This window comes from Truncatella angustata (genome assembly GCF_020726525.1).
Source record: "Truncatella angustata strain MPI-SDFR-AT-0073 chromosome Unknown BKA67scaffold_8, whole genome shotgun sequence".
In the NCBI taxonomy this organism is placed as follows: Eukaryota; Fungi; Ascomycota; class Sordariomycetes; order Amphisphaeriales; family Sporocadaceae; genus Truncatella; species Truncatella angustata.
The window spans coordinates 1,854,097-1,874,412 of NW_025763388.1; the positions used below are offsets into that span (position 1 = coordinate 1,854,097).

At 48.0% G+C, this 20,316-nt stretch overlaps 8 protein-coding genes across 8 annotated transcripts; 6 read left to right on the forward strand and 2 right to left on the reverse strand.

The window, feature by feature from the left end:
• Positions 1-440: 440 nt before the first annotated feature.
• BKA67DRAFT_400104 (heterokaryon incompatibility protein-domain-containing protein) lies at positions 441-3,298 on the forward strand. Its single transcript, XM_046096678.1, has one exon. The coding sequence runs from the start codon at positions 656-658 to the stop codon at positions 3,185-3,187; it is 2,532 nt and encodes an 843-aa protein (XP_045954391.1). The 5' UTR covers positions 441-655; the 3' UTR covers positions 3,188-3,298.
• A 409-nt stretch (positions 3,299-3,707) lies between these two features.
• Positions 3,708-5,499, reverse strand: BKA67DRAFT_400161 (uncharacterized protein). Its single transcript, XM_046096682.1, has 2 exons — positions 4,816-5,499; positions 3,708-4,763 (listed from the first exon to the last, which is right to left on the reverse strand). Exons 1-2 carry the CDS (start codon positions 5,354-5,356, stop codon positions 3,784-3,786), a joined length of 1,521 nt encoding a protein of 506 aa, XP_045954392.1. The 5' UTR covers positions 5,357-5,499; the 3' UTR covers positions 3,708-3,783.
• Positions 5,500-6,118: 619 nt separating this feature from the next.
• On the forward strand, positions 6,119-6,831 carry BKA67DRAFT_400118 (uncharacterized protein). Its single transcript, XM_046096680.1, has 4 exons — positions 6,119-6,317; positions 6,379-6,413; positions 6,504-6,583; positions 6,676-6,831. Exons 1-4 carry the CDS (start codon positions 6,215-6,217, stop codon positions 6,716-6,718), a joined length of 261 nt encoding a protein of 86 aa, XP_045954393.1. The 5' UTR covers positions 6,119-6,214; the 3' UTR covers positions 6,719-6,831.
• BKA67DRAFT_400113 (uncharacterized protein) lies at positions 6,601-8,654 on the forward strand. The gene is made up of 6 exons (XM_046096679.1): positions 6,601-7,129; positions 7,187-7,702; positions 7,773-7,943; positions 8,025-8,085; positions 8,142-8,298; positions 8,357-8,654. Exons 1-6 carry the CDS (start codon positions 6,945-6,947, stop codon positions 8,599-8,601), a joined length of 1,335 nt encoding a protein of 444 aa, XP_045954394.1. The 5' UTR covers positions 6,601-6,944; the 3' UTR covers positions 8,602-8,654.
• Positions 8,655-9,089: 435 nt separating this feature from the next.
• Positions 9,090-10,548, forward strand: BKA67DRAFT_578822 (uncharacterized protein). The gene is made up of 2 exons (XM_046103725.1): positions 9,090-9,406; positions 9,479-10,548. The coding sequence occupies exon 2, from the start codon at positions 9,582-9,584 to the stop codon at positions 10,119-10,121; it is 540 nt and encodes a 179-aa protein (XP_045954395.1). The 5' UTR covers positions 9,090-9,406; positions 9,479-9,581; the 3' UTR covers positions 10,122-10,548.
• A 127-nt stretch (positions 10,549-10,675) lies between these two features.
• On the forward strand, positions 10,676-11,266 carry BKA67DRAFT_662632 (uncharacterized protein; the record flags this gene model as incomplete). The annotated part of the gene is made up of 1 exon (XM_046108039.1): positions 10,676-11,266. The coding sequence occupies one exon, from the start codon at positions 10,676-10,678 to the stop codon at positions 11,264-11,266; it is 591 nt and encodes a 196-aa protein (XP_045954396.1).
• Positions 11,267-17,153: 5,887 nt separating this feature from the next.
• On the reverse strand, positions 17,154-17,948 carry BKA67DRAFT_400221 (uncharacterized protein). The gene has a single exon (XM_046096683.1). It carries the CDS (start codon positions 17,857-17,859, stop codon positions 17,260-17,262), a length of 600 nt encoding a protein of 199 aa, XP_045954397.1. The 5' UTR covers positions 17,860-17,948; the 3' UTR covers positions 17,154-17,259.
• A 560-nt stretch (positions 17,949-18,508) lies between these two features.
• On the forward strand, positions 18,509-20,259 carry BKA67DRAFT_400232 (uncharacterized protein). The gene is made up of 2 exons (XM_046096684.1): positions 18,509-19,038; positions 19,270-20,259. The coding sequence occupies exons 1-2, from the start codon at positions 18,805-18,807 to the stop codon at positions 19,981-19,983; spliced, it is 948 nt and encodes a 315-aa protein (XP_045954398.1). The 5' UTR covers positions 18,509-18,804; the 3' UTR covers positions 19,984-20,259.
• Positions 20,260-20,316: the final 57 nt, after the last annotated feature.

Below are 20,316 nucleotides of genomic sequence, written 5' to 3' on the forward strand. Positions count from 1 at the left end.
GTCTGAAGTTATTGTCGCAGTCGGGGGCTTTTGTCATAGCTAGGTCGAAAATTGACAATCTAGACTAACTAGTCGCGATAGCACCTGTCGCATGCCAATAGCGTTTCCAAGGGACAGAAAACAACGAAAAGGCGTTTGTCTCCGAAGTCCCAGAATACAACACCGAAAGCACATCTGAGCGGCAGGCCAAACACGGTCCACATCTGCCACACCTTTACGTGACATCCCCTAATCCGAGCTAGTTAGTGCGCATTTGGAGGCAAAGATTAGAATGATCGCACTTGACCGCTGTGTCAATTCTCACCGTGAAAAGTATTCTTTGGAGTGTCTGACATGGATAATGTAGTCATGACATCTGGATTGGGTGCAAGACCTTATGCAGTTCTTCAGCAAAGCACAGCTACGGAGTGTAGGCCGCACTGCATGCCCAAGAGAGGCAGCTTTCTCATAGTAGCGAGTCCGTTGTTGCTTGATGCGGACATGAGGCTGAAGCAAGAGCTGCTGTCCGTATTGCCCCGCAGTACCGCGACATTAGGTGCCATGTGTGGAGGGTAGCACTCGAATTGCTTACATTGCTTGTTGTGTTGATTGACCTCACCAACAATGCGCAATCAGCCTCGCAGCATCAACTTCGCACCTACGTCGCACTATCGAGATGTATCGCTGGCATAAAGCGTGGTGCACAGTCCCAGATGTTGTAGTTGACGGTGCTAATCCAACATGCCACGCTTGCTCGACCTCGGCATCAGCTGATGCTATACTGGCGGAGCATTCAAATCAGGTGTCTTTGGCGCAATCAATCCCCCCTAATGAACCAATAGGTCAAATGTGTCTGCGCTGGCCGCCGGATCTGCCTTGGTCATCCAGCAGCCCTTCCAATCAAATTGCTAGGTCGCCGGTTGCTAGCAATACTATTCAAATACAGAATAATGTCGGGGCATATGCGGCCAAGCCGGAGAGCCAACCGGCTTCCCTCATACCCACCGTTTACAAGCAAACGCTCAACTCCAGTGAAATTCGTCTCATGTGCCTCGACTGTGGCGAGGCCGAGGCACCAATTCACGTAACACTAGAAGTGCATGAGCAAGACAGCTGTCCCGAGTACGAAACTGTATCCTATACTTGGGCAGGCGAAGACGGCAAAAGTGACGAACACAAAGTCATATATGCTGGCGAGTTCTGGGATGTTCTGCCCCAGACTATCAACTGTTGGTACCTTTTGCAGTATCTCAGACCCGCCAAAGGCGCTCGTGTTGTCTGGGTGGATGCTATCTGCATCAATCAGAACGATGTGGTCGAACGCGGAGTGCAAGTGGCTAAAATGGGCGAAATATACAGTCTTTGCTCAAGGGTAGTGATATGGCTTGGCCGCGACGTTGTCACGAAAAGCACAAAGAGCAACCGCTCTCGACGCCGGTTCGAGGATATCCTCGAGTACGGATCTCTAGAAGATATCTTCTCTCGGCGTTACTTCACTCGAGTTTGGATTATGCAAGAGTTACTCCTGGCTCCCTACACAGTCATTCCCTTTCGCGACAAAGACTTTCATGCAGGACCATCCACCGTGAAGCACTTAGTCAACCTGGTCGGACAGGAAAGATGGAATGAAGTTGGCAGACCATGGCTTTTGCATTTAAATGCATCTAGCCATCTTCCGAAGAGGGACCTCTATGATAGTTTACGCAAAATGCTTTCGCCCGATGTTGGAGCTACTGATCGTAGGGATATAATATTCGGTATTCTTGGACTGATTAGAAGTTCAAAGCCGTTGGTGCCGGATTACTCGTTGTCTTTCCGAGATACTGTTATTGGAGTGTCTGCTTACCTTCTGTTGGCGCTTAAGCGACTAGAAATACTATTCCACGCCGGCGCCCAGAAAACTATCTCAACGTATCCCTCGTGGATACCAAATTGGGATACTGCCTGGTTCCAGATGCCAGACACTCTGGATGAGAACCCCCACCCCAAATCGCCCAACGATATCTTGGAAGGTTTCATGGGCAACTTCTCCCTGGGGCCAGGAACCACGGGCGGTCCCAATCAAATTGCACCTCGCTGGAATCTTGATATCTCTATCGATGTATCAAGTGCATCTTTGACATTGAAGCTGGCACACCTGATGAAAGTTCCCTCAAGACCATTGAGATATGATAGTGACGGAGTCGAAAACAATTCCTGTTTCATCTTCAGCTCTCCGTCGTGCGAACTCGTGCTGCTTTGCGACGCAATACCACTAGATGAGATCGTTGAGCCGGAAAAGGATCATATCTTCCTGATCGAGCACGACAGAAAAGCAAGATATATGTTGCTATTAATGCGGCAACTCGAACTGCCAGGTCATTATCGCTTGATTGTCTCGTGGTCCTGCTACGACCTATCTCTGATTACGAAACAACCGCCGCAAGATCTATCAGATCATTTCATCGGCTCGTCACTTCGGGCTATGCCGTCCTTTCACACATATGTGTATCCATGGAAAAGTCTGGCCGATGCTATCCGCGATGTAGAATCCAGCCATAAATTCTCCCCGCATTATACACACGACACCAATAGAGCAAGCGACAATTGCGCCGAGTGCGACCCAGCTCTACTCATTTTCGAGCAACTGTTCCCGGGTACAACATGGCCATTAGACTTTGTCCTTCAAGTTTTTCAGAATATTCTCGACGAGATACGCCATATTCACAACATCCGCATAGGCCGAATACCTGATGTTGGAGGTTACGACGAATGCCATGAGCCACTGTCTCAGACGTTTATCAAGGGCGTGAGACAAGCCTTTAGTTTCTTTGGCTACGAAGTGGACGAACATTGCATATCTGCTACTATCACTCTTCGGCAGTGGAAAGATGGACCACACGGGCATGGCTTATGGGAGCCATTTGACGCTGACGAGAGTATGTTGAGGTTGCATGCAAACCCGCAAGAACTTCCAGAATCACAACTCTTGATACGCCTCCATCTTCCGTTACAAGTCTTATTTAATCAGATCAGCCTTCGCTCGCGATTCTTTAACGCCTTCAAGAATCTTCGTTTCTACATGTCTGTAACGACGGAAAACGAGATGGGTATAGCTCTCAACAAGAACAATTCAGACTATACCGGTATATTTCCCCGTTGTTGGCCGCAGGTTGCTTTAGATGAACTTGGCTTGGATGAAGCAGTACAGCAGGTTGTCATAGAATAACATATGGGCTAGTTGGATGTCCACATCTTGGTGACGGGGTTCAATAGGCTGTTAGTGTGATTAGTTGCGTGATGGCATATATTTGCCAATGTGAACCTCAATCAGAACCCATGACGCTGCGCATTCATTAAAGTGTAAGTAACTGTGCATTTTTATGGCTTTATATTTCCTGATTGAAACTGTTGTTTCATTTTGCGCACTGAAGTACTACCAAGCATGATGTTAAGGACTCACGTACAGAGTAGAAGCGCATTGCGCAATCGCTGGTTTGTATCCTCTGAGGACTTGCATTTTCTCTCGCCACACGGCGACCCAGAGAAGAGGAACTACTCCTGGTCACTTCCAATCTCGCGGCTCCAGCAGCAGCTTAGCCAGAAATACCCATCAAATATTCTATCTCGAACCCTTCGGCAGCTTATTTCTAACTTGCCATGCATCTATTAGCAAGTGCTGCGAACCTTGATCCAAGAGGTTTGTATGCTTTGCATGTTGGCATGAAACCACGTCCTTGCAAATTATACCAATACCACGCATCAGCGACGTTTCGAAAAAGAATTTTGTCTCATGAGTCCTTGAGTTGACCTTGAACGAGACAATCATTCTGTTCGAGCTCGGCTGAAGTCATATGGATTCTCAGACACTTGGTGCCCTTTCTGGCTCTGTAGACCTTCGTATATATACTGCTCATAGCCTTGATCATCGCCACTCGCCGGGTGGTATGGTCCAGCTACGTACTCAGTACCTGAGGTAACAGACCGATGTGGACCATAGTAGGCAACTGTAGAACCCGGCACAGGTCTGTTCTCTTGACTCGAGTCACCACGGCGCTGAGTACGTGTCGCAGAGTCTTTGGGTTTGTTGGCACGCTGAAGCACTCTCCTGCCAAACGCTGTGGCTTCTGGCCCAAGGATCCAATTTCCCCAAGATGTTGTGACCGGAGATCCTTGGGCGGGTGTGTGCGTCGGTTTGACCTCAGTCGTTCGAGATGAGTACTTCGGTGTATTCCGTTTTTTCCTCAATCTTGAGAATGGCGTAGAGGATCCGGGTTCCCGTTCCTCCCTATCTGTTCGATGAATCTCTTGCTTGGGATAAGATTTCATGTCTGATGAATGAACTCTGGGCTTCATGTCTGGACTACTGTAACCAAGCAATGTTGGGTGTACAAGTGTCAGGTCCGCCTCATCGAAATCACCTGTTCGTACAAGTCCAAGATAGAGAGACTGGAAAGCACCAGAGGCCTTGCTGGAAGCCATGTTCCTCCAAGTAGAGATATCTTTGATAGTACTAGTCGCAAATTCTTGCTGTATGGGCCCAGGTTGAGGGTCGTCGCCTGAAAATATGAAAGTCTTGCTGGAATGATTAAGCAGATCTAGAGCCCGATAGGCTCGCTGGAGAACTTTAGTCTCTAGGCTGTCCATGTATCTCTCTAAAACTGCACTGTCGATCCAAAACGCAAGGTCTCCTTGCAGTCGTTTTCGAACACGTGCAGCCTTATCGAATGCTCTTTCCTGTGCTTTTCCAGTAGAAATCATCGCCATCACTGTTTCTCTTCTCCATCTTCCGATTTGGGAAGAATCTGACCACGATAATTAGTCTCGGCCATGAATAGCAATAACCAGTCAACCAACCTTTTTGAATTTCGTCCGATGCCATTGCTTCTTGTACTTGGACAAGGAACTCGATCTCTTTAGATGAAAGACCGAACGGATATATATGATCCCGTTCTTCGGAATCTTCCACTCGAAAAACATCCTCCATCAGGCACCTTGTAACTACCAGTGCTAGGACAACATATCGGCAAGTCTCTAGCTTCCCGAGCTTGGTCAACCACTCAATGTCCTGGCATACCCAATTTATTGCCAATATCTTGGATCTTTCTTCCTTACTACGTTTCATGTTTTCCAAGTAACGTGACTTGAAGGTCAATCCAAAGCCTTCGTGGGTTGATATTTCGTCAATCCACGAGTCAAGACCCTCGAAAATTCTGCTATATGCATCGGAGATAGCTTGCTCAGAGACGTCACTCTCCTTTTGCAACAGCGTGAATAGTTGATCCCTACATTCTTCGAGGTCGTCATGGAGCTCCTCATTCCAGGATGTAAGCTGTTTGATTTCTTCCAATGCCTGCTCTAAGGTAATATCTGGAGAAGATTTGCTTTCCGTCCCCATCTTGTTGTTCAAAACTGAGGACGATGGATTCAGTAAGACGTTTATGCGCTAGGTGAATCCTCTTCTGAGCATCGCAGCAGATTGAAGTAGAACTTGAGTGCTCAATGATCGATGAGGCGGAAATGCTCGATACAGGTCAGGCTTCGAGAATTGATCCACAAACCTGCATACGGTGGATTACCCCTCTGCCAGGGTATAGATAGGCTCGGCGAAATACGGGTAATCGTCAGCGCGGCAGGGCAACCAGCACACCATTCTGGATGTCGATTTTGTGCCGCTTCATCAAGGTAGTAACTCAGCAACCCAGAAGAATATTACTCCAATCAATTTTTTATGCCGAACTCGTTGTGACTGTTGAGAGGCGCTGCTATCCTGTAACTATATCGCACAATCAGTCATGATGTGACGAAGTTGTCCACTCTCACAACTCTGTAGCCTACGATGGAGTTCTATTCAGGCATAGGACTTCAGGCAAGAGCCTTGCATAAATAGGTGCATGCAGCTGAAATGCGATATAGCCTACTCTCCGCACTTGCATGAGGCACAAAAGTCTGACTCCCCACCCTCACCGAAAATAGTCTTTGGCCCGGCGAAACTTGGAATGGATTTTGGGGTTGAGGGGTTGGTAGACACACGTGCTGACTGCAGCTGGGGTAGAGGCACATGGAGGTTCCAATACCAGTGGCTTAACCTACTTTCATGCGTAAGACTTGGTCGTCTAGATACTGGACTCCTTCCATTTGATTAGCCTCACAAATTAAATGCTTACATTTTCTCACCACTGAGAATTGTTCGGCAACCTCGACCTCCTCTCACAGCTTCGTTAAATCGATTGGAGTGTTTCACGGCGCTTAGTGAATGTATCGTGGCGACATGGAGGTCCACAGAGAACGAATGAATATCAGCAATTCAAGAGCCGCCAAAAGCAACAAGAACAGAATTCTGGTTGCCATTGACTTCGGTGAGACCAATGAATCCCGAAAGACCTCATTCAAGAGTTATCTGATATTTGCTATGTGAAGGCACAACCTATTCTGCCATTGCTTGGGTGCGAGCAGTAAGTCATAATATTTCTTTGTTTACCACCACAACAGAAACAAATCAGCTTTGACTGGACTCTTCGATATTGGCATAATAACTATTTTAGACCGCGCGAGGTGGTTCACAACCTCAGGGTATCATTCAAAATTGGCCGGGCAAAGCCAACACAGAGGACAAAGTCCCGACGTGAGTACAGCAATACCTGCGCTCCGCCAGTGCTCTCAATCCGTCAATAGTACTTACTGTGACTCTGAATAGCCTGTTAAGTAGCGACTTAGCAAAATGGGGCTTCCGCGTCAAAGACCAGAAGACGAGATATGAGTGGTTCAAGATTGAACAAGATCCAAATTATACTAAGTCTGAACTTCTGAGGAACTATCCGAAGACTACAATTGTCCCTGGCAACGAAGATAAAGTTGAAGAGCTAATTACTAAATTCCTGGAGTATCTCCGTACCCATGCCGTGGAAAAGGTGAAAGAGTATTTTGGAGGTGGCGAGGCACTCTTTCGAAGCACAAATTGGGAGTATATCATCACTGTCCCAGCAATGTGGCCCGAACCGGCACAGAACATCACGGAAAGGTGTGCCACAGCTGCTGGAATGGCAGATGATGCGCCTTTAAAAATCATAACGGAACCCGAGGCCGCCGGAATATTCGCTCTTGACGCGATGTGTCGCGAGTGGCTCGTGGAGATTGGCGATACTTTCGTCATCTGTGACGCCGGTGGAGGGTAAGTCATTCGAAATTAACATATGTGTCACATGCACTGAATATAACTTTCCCATAGAACTGTCGATCTTATCTCATATACTATCAGCCAGCTTAAACCGAGTCCAGTTCTTGACGAGGCTGCCCCTGGCGTTGGCAAGCTTTACGGCTCTTCGTTCCTGGATCGCAATTTCAATGATTGGCTGTTAAACAAATTTGCCGGCTACCATCGGTGGACTGATGATTACCATGAAAGCGCGATGCTTCATTGGGAATCGGAAATCAAGAGAGAATTTAGTGGCGACCCAGGAGACACCTATACTTTTCGTGTCATGGGCCTTCCTGATGATCCCGCTCGATCAATTCGGAGCGGCGTGCTTGAGATGACGTTGGCCGAAGTAAAGAGTATTTTTGATCCAATTATAGATAAAATTGTGGGGCTTGTAAAAGATCAGATCACCCAGGCAAAAATCAAGTCGAGCAGAGATGTCAAGACAGTACTCCTTGCTGGCGGTTTCGGAAGCAATGCATACTTGAAGGCAAGGATTAAAAATGCAGTTGGGCACGGCATTGAGGTGAAAAAGATGCCAAACAGGTTAGTTTGCACTTAGAGCCATCTATATACCGCGTATGTGCCAATGGCACACGTTGCTGACTATACTTAGTACTACGGCAATAGTTCGAGGTGCGCTCATCCGAGGTCTCGCGGATGTACCGCAAATGGCAGCCAATGTACCAAGGCCCACGATTGTCAGGGCGCGGTTTGCGACAAGCCACATTGGTACCATCGCTCTAGAAAGATACAATCCAATGGAACACGGAATCGGACGCAAAACGTACGTCCATAGTTTGCTCGACTAATAAAGAGGCATGCCTCTGCCTTCTTTCCAGAATACGCATATTAATGTTGTTCACAGAGTATCTGGCGGCCTCCATGGCGGCAAGCGAATCGAGGTTATGCGGTGGCTTCTACACAAGGTAAGACCAGTAGACATCATTTGGCGTCCACTCCAATTTTGCTTACACTCGAGTAGAACGCAGTCATAGAGGACGACAAAGGATTCGACTTTCCTTTTGTCTTTGACCAGGCCGTCAGTGATGTCGAGCAAAAAGGTGGTAAAATTGACCAGCTGAACCTGCAAATTTACTACTGCCAAGACGATGAGCGACCGAAGTTCCCGGATGTTGGCGGTAAAAGCAATACCTAGGAATTTCGATATGAAGATGCGCAAAGCTAATACTGCAATAGGAACATGCAAGCCTCTGGTGACGCTACCGGCTGATTTCAACCAGATTCCTAAAAGATTTCTGATTAAGCAACCGGCGGCTGATGGTCAGCTGTGGTACAAGATACCGTTCATGATTGTGCGAACTTGTCGTTTGGCAAACGTTCATTTCGACTTGGTTCATTTGCAGGAGAACGAAGATGGGACCATAATCAGAAAGACGTATGGAAGCGTCAAGGCAGACCCGCTCAGCAGAATGACGACCTAGCAGTATGCATGGTAGAGAAACAACAAAGAAATTACCACGATAGAGCCTGTAACCGTTCGCCTCTCCACTTTCAAATACACTGAGAAATTGAAGCCACCACCTTTCTCACCTGCTGGGTAATGAGTTGGAGACCCTGCTGTACACTTTGTTAATTGAGCAGCACTGGTAATTGAGGAGACAATAGATGCATATATGCACTATAATTTTGACGCAGATGGACTGATTTTCTGGTTTCCTTGTCGAGGACCCCAATTCCAGCTGCATATCTGCAAATATCTGTTGTAACGATTAATCAATCTAGGAAAGGCGAGCAGTTACGGAAAGATGGGCAATAAATGGCTCAAAACCCCCTGTTGGGTCAGCACGACTAGTCATGCAGGCGTATGCAGGCGCGCAATATTCCAAAAACAGCTGTTTATTTACAGATGTGTTGCGGCAAGTAATAACACTTATCCTAACTCGTAGACTTGATATCATCGCCAGTCTGGTCTAGGAACAACACTTGCCGTTGCATCAAACGACATCTTCGCTTGAAATTTTCCAGAAAATACCCTCTGCTATACTCGTTGATTGCCAAACCAAAAACTTAATATTTTTGGGAGCAGGGCATACGCGGGGCGGGTACTAGACTAAGGTTAGTCTAGTCTAGCCGCGATTCCATAACGACTACTATATCGCACGGCGTTGCCTTCGCGACCAAAACTGTTCTCACCACAATATTCCTCCCAGTCAAGATTGCATTGGAATGGAAATTGACGCAGTACTGCACTGCAATAATACATAACATTCTCGGCACGAGAGAAGTGTGAGTAAACAATATCCTTTTCTTGTCCTGGATTTTCAACAAGCCACTTCATTCTATACTAACCGAGAAAAGTTAACAGCCCAGGAATGCCTGGTTGTATTTCTATGCTTGCGAACAACTACAACAAAATGGTGTAGAGAGCTTCGAATTGGTCACAAATTGTCTCCCGAATAAGATGGTGAAGCCCAATGATGTTATTGCATTAGTCATCGCCTTGCACATAGTCATCGTCATAGTCTGCTCGTTGGTGCTGTTTCGCCTGGTAAGCATCACCACTGTGGGAGGGTCCATAGCCACTACATCGGAGAAAAGTCTCGAATCCTATGAGTCCTTATCGACTATATCAACCCCACCAATTCCTACAGGTCCGGTTCCTCGGCCATCGGGAATCAATAACGAACGGTCATCGGGAATCAATAATGAACGGACATCGGGAATCAATAACGAACGCCCATCAGTATCTCGCGGCCCTGGTGTGCATGGAGGCGTTTTCAATGAAGGGACTGGGAGTCGGGTTGATCCTAGATCTGAACATGGAGGAAGAGTCAATGTAGCTGGGATCAATCCGAATGGAGTTGGGGGCAGAGTGAATATACTGCCGGAAAGAAACCCAGGAGGCAGAGTCAACACAGTTGGAACAAATCGAAACAGCGTTGGGGGCAGGGTGAACGTACCGGTCGAAAGAAACCCAGGAGGGCGAGTCAATAATCCATGATCTCACCCATCGATTCGCTTGTAGAGAGATCTCGACAGCAGCGGCGTTGCGCGAAAAGACACAAATATTTGTCCTAACCGTCCGATCAGTGAGAGGATATCACCTTGTATGTCAAGAACTTAAACACGAGTGCTTGTCGGTCTCTTTTCAAAATCTATCGAAATCTTGAAAGTAAAAAAGTTCGACCGTCGCTCCAAATCAACACTGCTGGCACATGCTCAACCACAAGATTTAATTCCTAGGCCAAATCGATTGAGTAGGCGACAGGCTATCACGGTCAGACTACTATACAGGCTACAGGTGAATACTTATCTACCTTAGAGACCCAAAACTTACGCATCTCAAACAAATCGAGCCTATTTAAGAACATTTCAATAAGTAACTATAAAGATATAGCCAATCCGTCGGTGCTGACGCATAATACATATTACCCAACATATCAAGAATTGCAACACAAACTTGTCCATCGATCAAACTTCGTCCACAACGACTTCATTTCGATTCCTACACTTCATTTCCCATACTAAGGCCTCTGCATCCGTGCCAGGACGAAAATGCGATCAACTAATAAAGAACGCCGTCACGATGTGCTGAGCGCAACTCTCGTGTCATCCATACCACTCCGCCGCCAGCAACCTGACCTATCATATCAAACGTCTCATCGTTGCTCGCTGTGTTCACTTTGTACCGAGATTCGTTTGCTAATCCTCGCACGTCTCACCACCACCGAGGAGGTCGAACAAGTGTCTCGCTCTTGTGGCCGTCTCACCAGTGTGCGTTTGCGTTTCGAACAATCCATCGCCCACGTACTTCTGGCCAACTTCTTTTCTGGCAAAGAGTTGCTGATAAGAGCCGCAAGTGTCGTCCAGGCCCTAGAGGGATCAACCATATTGATCAACCAAATTGAGAGACAACTCAACCTCTTTCATGCTTATATGAGCGACGACCGTGAAATTATCCCCAAATTGCTCACGTTCGAGGACGTCAACGCCTTCCACATGCGCCACGCACAGACCCAAATAATGACTGAAATAATACGCGAGACTATCATGATGCGTATGGATTATCACATCGGACCGGTGCAGTATCCCAAGGAATACGAATCGACACCGACGGAGCAGCACCAAATAGAGCTCACGTTGTAGCATCGCGATGCATTCGTCGCTAACTTCTCGAAATCCCATGCCGCTTTCAACCCTGTTACTCAACGAAAATGCGCGCGAAGATTCTTCTACCTCTGTTTACCCTGGGGAAGTGAAGCTTTCAGCTGTTTTGACGCGTTTATCAGATCGCAGATGGCATAATCCGTAAGCTGTGTGTTGAAAAGCGACATAAGATGGAGCCCACTGCTCGCCGACGTCACTGACTGGACTGAGTTGTACGAGACTTTCCACGCAGCAGGAATAGTTGAGACACTTCGTTCTCGCTATATGGAGTTGGAAGCGATCAGAGATATTCTGGTAACAAATGAAGACGAGCCACTACTGATGCAATTTGGTGCTATAGGGATGGGACACGACCTAATTGGTGATCTGGCATATTTGCTCGTGGGGGACACTCTTGAGATTGCCTATACTTCAAAAGGCTTGACAAAAAGGGAAAGAGATAACATCAAGGCTAGGCTAGGACAGCTTATGTGCCAGGAATCTACCTTCAACTTGCCAGTCTTGGGAGAATCCGGAAAATGGGTAAATGCACCACAGACGGTTGGGTAGATGGACGGCGGGACGCTGACACAGATTATGCGCTGTCGCCGCTTCAAAAATATCCAAGATAAGGACCAGTTTTTGAATTGGTACATGCTGTACTGTGATGCCAACGCTCTTTGGTCGTATAACTCAAAGATCATGAGAGGTATATGCTTTGGTTACTACCTTCTGGATTATCAGCGTGCCTGCTGTAACTTATGCGGGGAATAATTGGTGTTTTTGTCATCCTGGTTTTGGGATGATGACTCGCTGTAATCAGATCTGGGATCAATCAACATCGAATTTCTAAGTCTCAGTCAATAATCGATATTGTATCTTGCCCATTGCAAACGAGGCATTGCTGAGCCTCAAGGCATCCAGCCACCTCATTGCACCAATTGTATTTGTTCTACCTCGAAACAAGGACCGGGAGAGCTGAGGAAAGTGTCATAGCGAAGTGAGGAAGTCGGGTCTGGCCGTTTGATTATACTATTCACAAGCGGACTTGCTGTATGCACGATATTTAGCTCAACATAACGCCAAATTTTTAAAAAAAAAAAAAATTGCACGTTGATTGTAATCGTTTACTCATTTTCAACCACGAGGATCGGGTTAATAATTTATTACTAAAACCGTTACATGCACATATGTTCTCCCCACTGCAACGCGGTGATGGACTACGTTTGAGCCCAGTGCGAGGAAAATGAGTCACTGAACACCCCGATTTCACTTAATTGATGCGTATAGGCGTGCCCATAGTAGAGATTTTCTGCCTAGTACCAGGTAAATTAAAAAAGGCGCAGAGGCAATCGTACGCAATCGACAACAGTTACGTGTGTGCAGGACCAGTGAAGATGATTTCAGCCCCCACGGGGAATGAGCAGAAAGACGCGGGTGAGGCAAGATGAAAGGGTGATGAGGCTCGTCGCAAAATAACCAATGGAACAGAATGACCCGAGCAAGGCGACCATTGCCGGTGGCTAAACTACCAATGACTTCGACGGTTTGAGGTTCTGCCGTAATATTGGTTCATGAATGGTCATGGCGTTACGTGCCCTGCTTATCATGGTGAAATGTGACACTGCTGCCTGCACTTGGACAATGTCCACTAGCGCAAATAATGACTGCAGAAATCAATGTAAAGATTTGAAATGTACGGGTAGTCACTCAGCGACTGGTGATCATTAGTCGTCGTCGTCGTCATGAGAGGCTGCCTTCATTCAACTCAATAGTACTCTGAACTTTGGTGGCGAGTACTGAGCCTCTGGTTCAAACAATGGTATGCAGTGACCAGTTTGCTGATGTGCGACAACGATGACTCATAGTTGCTAAGCGGACGGTCTAGCGATTATCTACATTATTATGGCTTAAATACCCCATCGCGAAAGCCTGTTCACATCGAGTCCCGACCAAGGGGCGATTGCTAATGATTAACACCGATGCCGCGAAGTTGCATGGGCTCTGGGATTTGGACCGCGTAACGCCGAGATCCGTGCAATGTGAATGTGTGGTCATGTCTGGTTATTGGACCAAAGGCTCAAGCCCCCTAGGAAGAGAATGACACATATTGAGAACATGACACAGTAAAACAGAATCCAGCGAAGGCGATTCGAGACTCGCTCTGATATGTGGTCGAATTGAAACCAAAAGGGCAATGTTCCGGAATGGTTGAAAAAGGTGGCAATATCGCCTAGAACCACCTATCACAAGCATGCGATTGAGCCACGATTTTATAGCTTACTCTGACACGTCAAGTCAACCCAGAGCATTGGGTCGACTCTCACCAATTGAATAATAGGGCTATTGAAATGGGCCATGCAGCATTATGACTGCTGAGAATGTTGTACTCGAAATCGTACACTGGGCTGATGATTGGCACATCGATGGTAGCAGTGGAGAGAATTGGTATGAAACATGCTAAGCCCAGTTGCTTCCGTCTGCTATTGCCCGCTCATAGTTCGGAAGCGTTCCCTCGTGCACAGAATCTGAACTCGGATGCAGTCAAGAAGGCGAAAAAGAAACGAAATCTTAAAGTGAGGCAGCCGACTGAAAGTGCCGGGCTGTAGGGCTTCATTCAGCTTAGAACAGTACGCCTAAATCCCAAGCGTCTGGGTTGCGCGCCGTGATTTGCAAATGAGTTGAACAAACCATATCTGTTATACAGAACAGGAGGGCCAGGTGAGCCCCGAGGTGATTGTCAAAGACGAAAGATTCGAAGTCAATTCGGCCTTCAAATGTGACAGGATATCTACCACCCACCACGCCTGTCATACATTCGATCTGGTTGGTTAGCCCGAATATGGTGTGGATGACCATAAGTAAATCCCTCCACCATTGCAGTTGTCATTAAGATGAGGGTTCTCTCAGGTTTTGATGGAAAAGCAATCGATTGCATGAATACGGTGTGCGAGGTGAACTATTTACCTCGAAACGTGTACCACATTTCAACATGTGCCGCAGCAGCGGTAAAAGCAATAGGTACTCCTTCAACGATCCAATTCCGGATGCGGCACCGCATTTTGGTATGATTCACCCCTGTAGAAAAATACTTGTCACTTGATTTGTTATTGATTTGTTATTGATTTGAAAAGTTGCAAGTAATTTTTGGGCACAGGTTTTGTGCGTTGCTGCTACGTCAGTATTGAAAGTTCTAGGTCCAGTACAACATGCAGACCCATTCCTTGCTTGCACTCAATGTAAGGCATGAATTCGCATGCATGGCCGATTGATTGCATTGCCCCTCACATTGCCATGGAAGCCGTCGCCGAATAAAAGAGTCGGTGAGTGACGAAATATGGGATCAGCTTGAAATTGTAGCCTGTTGTCCGATGCGGTCCCTATTTTTGGGCGAAGTCGTCGAATTTGTTGTTGATAATAGACGGTGTGAAAGTAGACAGCGTAAATAGTGTGGTATGAGTGGGTGGAATGGGTTAGGGACATCAGTTAGCGGCTCCATCCTCTGAGATCCTTTTGGTTGTGGCATGCCAACCGCACATTTAAGGATCCTCCATTCTTCCAATCGGAAAGCAGACGGCCATGCAGTTTGGCCTCGTTCCTACTAGTTTGGCCATTCAGCTCACAGCAAGTCTGCTGTTCATACAGGTTGGACAGCACTGCAGCACAACAATTTGGCAATAAGGCACAGATGGCTCGTAGACAAGCAAGAGGTTCGTATGAGTCACTCGAGGGATACGCTGTCGACATCGGCTGCCTCCTTTGGACAAGCCCCCGGACAGCGAGATATCGAAGAGATTAGAACGAGAAGAAAATTTTCCTATCGAGATGAAATGAAATGAAATGATAGACACAGGAGGCACCACGGGCGGAACTAGGCTTTGCAGGCTTGCAAGGGGAGGAAATGGGGCAGCGGGATTGAGGGCCAGCGGTTCCGTCAAGGTGTGCGAAGGTGTGCTATCAAGGATCATGCGAAGAATGTGCGCTTGAGACCCACAAAAGCAAGCCAAAGTTTGCGTGACGCTTGTCGACGATGCCTGCAAAAGGTCTTGGAACATGGCTACAGGGATGGATCTGGCGGTGCATGTTGGGCCGACCCGCGGCAGTGGATGTAATGTCAGTCCAAGCAACTAGGAGAATAATCATCGTATATTGCAGGCTTCCGCTCGCAGCAACTAGGTCGGACATGACAGTCCAAGCTGTACTGTATGGAGCAATCTCGTAAATCCCGTCGTCGCGCGAAATTAGCATTGGGGGTTTGTTGACAGCCGGCGTATGGGCTACGGAAGACGGGAGTCCTTTCCCCAAAAGCTGACAGGGCGCTGGAGAACCGCTAGAAGCTTTTGCGGCCCCCAAGCCGCGTCTTTGCATTAGCCATGTCCCGAGGCTCTGGGGAGCATAATTGGAAATTCAGTGAGCCTCGCACTAATAAAGTTGCATGTGGAATTCCCTGACTTCGGTCAGCCGGTGAGGCTCAATACCTTATTGCTTGCAGACAACCTTATCGCGTGAAGTTTTCGCGATTGTACGGGTCGGCCTCCTAGCGTGTGTATGGGAAGTATAGAGGAAAGTTCAGTCCGTTTGAACAACCGCCCGCCGAAATAACTTAACTTGGTTGATCGGCTGAACTGAGCTGCATATCCCCAGTTCATTCTGGCGAAATGACGCGAGTGCAGGGTGTAAACATTACAATGAACGAACCGTCAGCATCAAAGAACCTTAACTACACGATTCGTGTATGCTGGCGCTGGACGAAGAGACTTACGATTCAATTCAACTTAGAATCTTACGGATGGAGGGTACTGAGTCTGTGCGGTTGCCACTAACTACTCCTTTTTCTTTTTCTTTTTATCCGCCGAGATTTTGTGTGCTTTGAGATTCGTTGGAGTATGAACCACTCCAACAAGGGACAGCGTGTATAATTGATCGTAAAATGTTCATACTCGTAGGGACGAATCTTCACTGAATCTCGTTCTACTACTAGACTAGATGCAAAGCCATGCCTTCCACTTCAAGCCCTTCTTAAATTTTCCAAATGAGAACCAGCCACGGAAAGATGGGGTTGCAGAAGTACGGATTAGTTTGCAGCGATCATTTACCCCGCAATGCAGGTGCAGATGACCGTCCCAGGAACTATGCAGCTCAACGAACCGTTTTTGCGAGGTTGGTTCGCAGTACCGAATCCGATCTAGATGCCTATTCGCGGGCGACTTGCGTGAATAGTGATAACGTGTAGGCTTGGACGGCGAAGCGCTGACGGTGAATACAATGGTATCTTCTGACGAATATGTATCACTTACGGGCATGTGTGACCAATATTGGTGGGTGTGAACCAGCCCCTGCTTTTTCGGCGTATTCTCCACGTTCATCCGTCACCTTGAACGCTCGTTCCGTTGAGGTTACGCAGGGTGTAACATGAGTACAGCGTGAATACATGAACCAGACCACCACGTTCTTGCCCTCGGCATTATTCCGACCTAGGATTCTGATGGTGTGGCTTCCCGTAGTCTAATCTACTACACAGTACATACATGGCGAGAAAGTGACCGCTAGACCAATGCAAGGACTGAAAAGCAAGCGGAGATGGCGGGGAGAGCGAACGTTTGAAATGTGTCGACCAACTTTTAAAAGGCTTCAAAGCGCCGGCTTCCATGCTCCACCCCCTCGCTCACCAACTTTCAAGTTCACGACTTGCGACGACTTCCCCGCCTACATCATTATCATCGTCGTCATCCGCTGTCTGCCTTTTACAGGCTGCTCTTGCTCATTCCTCTATTACTCATAGACCATCATCGCTGTTGGGACTACACTATCAGTACAAAACCGCTTGAATCCTATGTGACAACGCCCTGGGTTTTCTATCCAGAAATAAAGTTATCCCAAAGCACAGTAGCTTGTGTGGGCTCTATTAGTGCCAGTCGCAAATTGAAGTCCAATCATTAATCATCCCGAGACAACTCAAGCACTTGCACCACGAGCCAAGAAAGATTGCGATACTACTTCCAAGCATTCAACCGGGGGGTTGACAGAACGAAGCAAACAATTTGAGAAAACATCGATATCAACGGGGACCATCTTTCCAAAAAAAAAAATTTACCATTGTTTCCTCGTCCAATCATTTTTATTTTCCCGCAAGCTATATCAAAACAACAATATTCCACGCGTGTGCTCGTGTTGGTCTGTCCTTCACTCGTTCTTATCTCGTATCCAGTTATCATCAACGTTGGTTTACGCCTCGAAACCAACAACCTGGGGATCCTTTGCCGATGAACCATTGACGAACCCGAGCCATTCAACAATATCTCGGCCCCTTGTCTAGATGGACGGCACAAATTTTTTTCTCTAACGCGCCCGCTCCAAAACCTACTTTGGTACTGACGGACTGTGGGACTGGCTTGTGGCATCGTATCCGCTTGGCGCGACGTTATTTCGGTTAGTCCTAGGCCAATTTTCCAGCGAGGAGCTGGCACATTCAGGACCCTGACGCTCCAGGAGACCCTGGCCACCTGCTTCAACGGTGTCATATCAGTGCTTAACGAGACCCAGGATTGGCAATTTCGATCATCCTCAGGCTGGACATGGAAATTTCGCAACATCAGTGAGCCAGCCTAGTCGAGTGACCAAGGCTCGGGGAGTCGTGCTTTGTGCACTACGAAATATTGAGCTTCGCCTCATTCTTGCTCTATACTCCTATTTCGAGTATATTGCGTGCATCTCGAGTCAGCAAATGCAAGCACTGCGCAAGCTGAACTTGCAGTGCAACGAGTGTGCAGACTAGGGAAACCACAGCCTGCCTGCACGACTCAGCAGGACTTTGGGTCGCGCTGAAGCGCCAGCCAGTGTGCACAGAGAAGGAAACTGTGTGGCTGGCATGTGTATTCGCAAGGGTGTGTGACTAATCTTGGACCCGCCTCCTTCTCGACTGTTCCAAGAGCCACGCCCCTCCATTACCAAGACACAAGCGGGACAAAGCAGTCATCGCTCTCGGGCAGACACCCCTGACCCTACTTGCATCCCTGTTTTCATTGTTACCAGACTGTTCCCTGTGAGCCCGACCGGTCGCGCGTCCTCACACAATATTATTAAAGGCCTTCACCATAGGCTAGCCACCAGACTTTTTACTCCCCTTCTCTCATCTCTGGCATTTTGCCATATCCCTCGTCGAACCAAGTCAACGATCACCCAAGCATTTCTACCGAACGACGCCAGTCTGGATACAGAAGAGACCAGCATTTCCGAGCACATACTATCAGGGTCGTCACTCGACTTTGATGCCCAATCTCCTCGCTGGGGATATCACCAACAAGCCTTGACATGTTTTCTTACGGACGAAGACTTTCCTCTCCTCCTCCAACCGACCACATACCAAGGTGACGGGTGTCACTCCCTCAAGCGTCACGACACAGGCGCTGTCTAGAATTTTGACCGCACAACTTTTACAGGATCGACCGGCGCGTCGATAGGGGACGAGTTCTTATTTTCCCAAGTCAGGACTTTCAGAGATTTTGGATGTCAGTGGGACATCGCAAGAGACAAGCAAGATGAGCTACGGATCACCATACCGCGGGTCTACACCCGGTCCGGACTACTACTACTCGGGTAGCCCTTCGCCGACACCATCACCGCAACAAAACTACTTCTACGCCACTCCCCAAAGACCGGCGACCCGAGCTCACTTTCGCAATGCCAGTAGCGGCGGCCAAGATAACTACAGGACTTCATTTTCGCCCAGGTACACAAGCACTGGCGAATATGCCACTGGCCCTGGCCCAAAAGTGAGTTCGCGAAAGCACAGTTTCTCAAAGGGGTCGAATCAGTCACCGAAGCGCGAGCGTCGCAGCTCTTATTCCTACTACCGGTCCTCCTTTGAGGAATCCGACGAGGATGAGTTCTTTGTGATTGACGGCGTGACATATGTGCTGCCGGCGAAGTCGAGGAGTCGTAAAAGTCACGAGTATTACACTGCTGCAGCGGGACATGGCACTGATTACCACTACTACAAACAGGGTCCAGTTTATGAGAAAGAGAGGCCGGTGTACTACGAAGATCCTGTCGCGCGGTCGGCAACCAGGGTTTCCCACACTCGTCGTCCCTCCGGTACTGCTCCCATCCAGCGCCCCCAGACTGTCAGGCCCTCCAGCTCCCATCAGAAGAAGCCGGCCCCCTCAACCGCTAAGGCCACAGAAGCAGACGCGAAAAAGCACCGGATCCCTGCTGGATACTCTTTGAAGAACTGGGACCCCACCGAGGAGCCGATCATGCTGCTTGGTAGTGTCTTTGACTCTAACTCCTTGGGCAAGTGGATCTATGACTGGACCGTCTATCACCATGGACCTGCCACTCCTATCTCGGACATGGCCGGCGAGCTTTGGCTTCTCCTAATCCAACTGTCTGGCAAGATAAAACGCTCCGAGGAAATTGTCCCCAGGATACGTGCCCAGGACAACCGGGAAATGGTTGAGGATTTCATTGAGTCTGGTGAACGTTTGACTGACAAGCTTCGCGCACTTCTCAAGCGTTGCGAATCTCCCATGCTCAAGGCCAGCAAGCGCAAGGACGCCTCTCAGCTCGGTAAAGGTTCTGGGGTCGAGTTCGTGGAGACCCTCTTCGGCCGCGAGCGTGAGTTGGAGAAGACGGAGCGCTTTATGCAACAGGTCCGTCTCTGGAATCTACGCTTCGATGCCAACTGCGAGGAAATCTTGAAGAAGCCCACCATGTAGAGGAGACCTGGACGTCCGCTGGATTTTCATTTTCTTTACTCTACCATGGATACGATGCTTCCAGGTCTTATTCGCAATCACAAAACTTACAAAAACAACAACATCAACAACAACAACGATAACAACAACAACAAAACAAAATATGATGGCCAATCCATCCTGTACACTAGGAATTCATTTCCTACGGAGTCTGGTCTTGCCTTTTTTGGAACGACACAGCGCACCATACCGGGGGCGACTTCCCACATGTATGGAGGATTTTCTTGTTTTAGCCGCATACAGACGCAGGGCAACCTGAGAATGCATTACGGGGATAAGGATTCGGGTTTTTCT